General features: G+C 21.2%; 1 protein-coding gene across 1 annotated transcript; it reads right to left on the bottom strand.

Moving 5' to 3' along the window:
- Positions 1 to 1,116: 1,116 nt before the first annotated feature.
- PGO_134700 (variable surface protein) lies at positions 1,117 to 3,078 on the bottom strand (the record flags this gene model as incomplete). The annotated part of the gene is made up of 3 exons (XM_028689986.1): positions 1,117 to 1,281; positions 1,403 to 2,917; positions 3,052 to 3,078. The coding sequence occupies 3 exons, from the start codon at positions 3,076 to 3,078 to the stop codon at positions 1,117 to 1,119; spliced, it is 1,707 nt and encodes a 568-aa protein (XP_028545787.1).
- Between the last annotated feature and the right edge of the window lie 2,922 nt (positions 3,079 to 6,000).

Below are 6,000 nucleotides of genomic sequence, written 5' to 3'. Positions count from 1 at the left end.
GTATTTTTATTTAATTAAATGACTTACTATTTTCATTTTATATTATTTATTTATTAGATAAAACCCATGAAAGTTACATATTGGGCATATTTATGACAATTAAGCTACAACCATGGACAAATTAACTCATACTTATTTATGTAACGAATAATATACCCGCTGAAACAGAAGTTATTCCCATATTAATAATAGAATATTATATCATTTTTAAAATGATTTTCTTATATATTTATTTTGAATTACACTAGTACAAATAGATGTATACTTGTTATATATCAACGTATATTGTCATTTTATCAATACGAATAATATTGCTGCGATTTTGCAAAAAATATATATTTTTTAAGTATTATAATTTAAAAAATAAACACAAAAAAAAGGTTTAAATGTAAAAAATTAAAAAAAATTACTTCTATATATAAATACTAAAGACTATAAATAAAACTATATAAAAGTTGTAAAAGAATAAATAATACATTAAAATGAAATAATATAATTAATAATCAGAATAATATATAACTTTTTTCAAGAATTTATTTTTTTTTTTTATATATATATAGAATTAATATTATTCTAACCTACAAAAATGTATAATATATGTTTTATTAAATTTTCTTATTTCTTTAATTAATAAATGTATTTCTTTGCTTTTTGCACAAAAAGAAATATTTAGTATAATTTAAATGGTTTCAAAAACTTTTACATAATTTATATTTACCATTCTGCACACATTTCATAGGAAAACTTATAATAGCATAATATCCTTTCTTTCATAGTATACATATAAAATCTTTAAATTCCTGTGCTATAATTGCTCAAGCATGTATTAACACATGTTATTCAATTATAAAATACACTTATATTCTAAATACACGTCTATATATTATATTAATGTTATCTACTGTTTTAAATGTATCTACATAGACTATTCATATATTTGCATAAATACATAATTATTATGTGTTTATACTTTAAATTTATTTTTTTCATCAATTTTGTTTCAATTATGTATTTTTTATTCTTTTTTCATATATTTATATGTAAAAATAAATTTATATATATTAAATAATTTATTCCTAATTTATTAACTTCCATTTTAACAAAATGCATTGCGTTTCATTTGGAATGATAAGCTATTTTGGCTTTCTTTTTTTTATGATTTGTATTATTTGGTCCAGGAACACGTACTCGTCGATTTTGCATATGCTCTGCATAATCATTATTTCTTATTCGTTTTCTGTTTAAGACATTCTTCCTCAACCAGGTTCCAAATGGAGTAAACTGATATTCAAAAAAAGAATCAAAAAATATACAGTATTTATATATCAAAATATTATAAAAGTTTTGTGTTATTTATATAACATAGAATGAAAAAAATTATTTATATATAAAATTTGTTTACTTTAAAGTATATAAAAAAAACAAACAATACACCAAATATTAAAAGTGTTATCGTAGCTATTCGAAACATACTAGAACCCATTATACTAGAGTCCCCATCTGGTATGATAACTGTTTCATATTTACCCATATTTTTAATTTCATTTTCCATATCTGATATAACAGAAATAGATTTATTAATTTTTTCTATAAAATCATTTGTATCTATTTTATGTTTACAAGCTAATTTTCCGTGTATTCTGGTATAAATTTTACAATCAGGTATATCCTTATCAATATATTCTACGCGATATTGGTCGGAATATTCAGGAAATAATGTAACATCTCGTGAAATAGGAAAATTAAGTTTTCTCTGATCCTTAAAATTTTTTGTGTCTAATTCAGTAGGTGGTACTTCACGATTAACAGACAATAATTCTATGCCTGACAAAAACCCCTCAGAATAGTTATTTTCATGTGCTCCAACAGTTCTATTTGCTAACTCAGTATTTTTTTTACTGGAAACTGCCGATCCTTCTCCTACTGTATTTGTAATTATAGGCTTTCTAACATCTTTGTTTGAGTTTAATTTCTTTAAAATATCAGTGAACTCTTCATTCATGCAATATAACTCAATTACTTTTCCGGTTGTTTCGTCAATTTTTTTTTCGCATCGACGATCATTTATTAATCCCAAAGCATCTTTTATGTCAGTATGTGAAATCTCTTTTTTTTTATCTAAGGTTTTAAAAAACATAGATTTTTCCGAGTTTTGACGATAAGAAGGGTCTTCACACTTATACCCAAGAAATTTTTTATTCACATCATCTGTTTTTGTACATAGAATATATTTTATTACCATTTTAACATTTTCTTCTGAATTATCTGTATCCGCTTGTTTTTTAAGGCTTAATGACATACCAAAATTTTTTCTTGCTTCATAGGACCCCTGAATCTTATCTTTTAATATATGTAGAAGATCACTTGGGTTATACTTCTTATTATAATTAAAATAGTAACATACATTTCCTAAGCAGTCTTCTCTATGATTAAAATATATTTTTTCAATATAAGTTATGTATTTAAGATACTTCTCGCAATCTTGTCTTGAGCAGGAGATAATTTTTTCATAATTTTTAAAATAATCAAGCAAATATTTCTCCTCTTTAGACAAATTGATGTCAAAATCTGAGTTATAGAACAAACGATTTAAGTTCAAATCTAAACAGTGTTGATTTAGCTTAATAATAAGGTTATCAATTATGCCTCTGTGAATATTTTTATTATTATTCCTATAATACTTCCATAATTCTTCAATGATCCAATACCCTAATGAATTATGTTCTTTATTTTTTTCAATAGTATCATTATTTTCAGATAACTTTTTTATAGCACTCAAAAATTTTTTACAAAGTCCTTTAAAATTTTCATCATTTGTTCCTAAATCATTACATTTATCATTGTATTCCAAAATATCATTTGCGTCATCAAACTTCTTATAGATTTCATAGGCAGGCAAAGTTTTCAAGAGATCATTCTGAAATTAAGAAGGAAAATTGATAGTATAGATACTACATTATTTTTTCCTAAATAATATTTTATTGTGATAATTAAAAATGACACAAGTTAGCCAATATCTTTTTATAATTCCAATAAAAACTTAATACTTACAAAATCATTTTCATTAAGTGATGCCATAACTCTTTCATGTATATTAATTTAAAGTGTAATAATTAGGAAATTTCATACTTAATTATAAATTCATTGAAAATGGATATTTATAATCGATCCATATGTTATTTATTCTTTTAAAATTAAAAAGAAATATATATAGTAAATAATTCATATATCTGCAGACACATAATTATAATATAAAAAAATTATATAATTATTTCTCTTTAATACGGCACACTTTTATATCTAAAAAAAAGGTCATAGTTATATTATTTATATATGCTATTGTGTGCTTATATGGCTGTGTAGAATTTATTGTCATTTATTCTTTAATACATGCAGCGAACGCATAGTATTTATATCTAAGCAAAAGAGTAATGTTCGATCATAATCTAAAGCAGTATGTGTTAAATACATAGCACATTTTTATGTCAAATAAATTTTATATTTCACCATTTTATTAATTTCTAATATAATAAATATAAACATAATTCTATCTTTATTCAAATCAAAAAATATTTCACTTAAATATTTATCAATTAAGAAAAAACCAATTGTACTACAATTTATTTATTTAATGTAGTACAATTATTAACACATAATAAATATATTTTCTTTTGTTTACATCATTAAAATAATAAATATTTATCTAACTATAGGCGTAGATGGATTTTTAATTGTTTTTCATAAAAGAATGATTTAATAATGCGAAAATCCATTTTCTTATATTTATAAAAATAATGATCACTTTTGTTTTAGATATTCAAATAAATAACCACAAATTAGTAAATTTAAGTGTAATTTATTTTTATATTCTATTTAATATACTTCTTTTGATATAAAATTTTTTATGCATTATTATAGTTTTTCTTTTATTTAGTAAATGTTATAAAAAACAGCTAAAACTTTTTTATGGTGCATTTCTTTATGCATTTTTATTAGTCTATATAATACAAATAGTGTAAAAGTGTACAATATTTTAAATCAAATATATAACTTTTAATATAAACACTTATATATCTTTTTATTACCATTGCGTTTCTATAATTAAATATCTAAAATCATTATACACAATGTACTTTTACAAATGGTGCATTTCTTTCATCAAATATCTTACCTTGATATCTATTCGTGTAAATAAATATATTTCGAAATTAATAGTTCCATTTTTTCATCAACTATTTTAAGGAGATTTTTTTATCTATGATAATTTTTCCAGACATCAAATATATTTATAGCAGTTAAGCATTTTCCTTATTAATATTTATCTTACAAAAGGAATATGTTTTAGAAATAAATTTACCTTTATTAATAGAAAGCTTAATTTTTATAAATTTTTAAATATTTTTATATAAAATAAAGCAAGAATCAAGGCTACTGAAACTAATTAATACACAACAATCTCCTACGTTATACAAAAGTATTAATATTACATACTTATGCAAAGGTAGTTAAATTAATTTTTATTCATTATAATATTCATTTTTTACAATGTGAATATAGATGGGTTATAATGATTTATTTTATTAATATTCTAATTAATCCCATAGGAACATTACTGAATAATTTCATAATTATTGAAATGTAATATTAATATAATGCCTCAGAATTTTTGGTTATTGTATAATGGCATTTTTCAGTTCACTCTTAAACATATTTTTATTTATCTACTTTTTTTTATTCATGGGAATTATTACTTTTAGTTCTACATTTACAGTGATATCACTTACATTTTTGAATACTGCTTAGACAATTATCAGGTTACATATATATTTTTTACTAAATTATAATACACTATTTAATAAATCTATATAGTTTGTATTATATACATGTTGATAATTCACATAGAAAAGAACAACCAATATTGCTAATATTTCATAAATGTAAATTTTGTTGAACATAAATTACAGTAACAAAAATATATATTTATTAAAATTATCCTTTTACTTAATGATACAAAACAAAAAAATTGATTTTCCAAAAATAATGTCCTATTTTCTGCATATATGTAATTTTCCTAAAAATAAACATAAATTATGTATTAAAACATAACACATGATACTTATTATCAACGATGATAATTTTATATGTATTAAAGAAGGAATAGTCTTTACTCAATGTTTCATTAAATTGGAGGTGGTATATTCATACACAAAATAGCAATTTTTCAGTAATAAACTAAACAATGCATTAAATTCTTTTAATTATCATTAGTATGACATATTTCATAATCTTATATTACAATGTATACATTTGTGACAAATTTTTATATCTAAAAAACATTTTTCATATTAATTTATCCAAATAGATATTGATAAGTAAACAAATTTTCTAGTAACAATTTTTTTAGTTCTTTTCAATGAAATCGAATATGGCAACCACTAAATTATATATATTTTAGGCATTCTTATTATAAAGAGAAAAATAAAATACTTGAATGTAATTTTTAATTCATACTAATATAAATTGTAAATCTCTATTATACATAATGGGACGTTTTTTTAGAATTCTCTAAATAGTATAAATTTGGAGATAGTATATTAGAAATATCCTAACATTCCACATAAAATTGTTACATTTTCTACTGAATACTAAAAATATAAATTCCTGTGAATTTAATGTCCTTACAAAATAATATTACAATAAAAAAGTTATATTATATTTCACATTTAAAAAATTCAAAAGTATATGCGTCTTCTTATATAAAACAAATAAAAGAACAAATGTTAAATTCTATTTTTCATTCTAGTTATTTCAAGGAAAGACAATATGACTACTTTTGTGTTTCGTGAAATAAATAAGTAATAATAAAAATTATAATTCACTAAATGTCAATGAAACCTTAATTAAAGGAAAACTAATTTTTGCATTTATTTTTATGAGTGTATGTACTGATTTTATTTTGCAAAAAACTATATGTTTATATTTATGTAGAACACAAAATTC

This window comes from Plasmodium gonderi, assembly GCF_002157705.1.
Source record: "Plasmodium gonderi DNA, contig: Chr13, whole genome shotgun sequence".
In the NCBI taxonomy this organism is placed as follows: domain Eukaryota; phylum Apicomplexa; class Aconoidasida; order Haemosporida; family Plasmodiidae; genus Plasmodium; species Plasmodium gonderi.
This window is presented reverse-complemented; position numbering and strand designations above follow the sequence as displayed.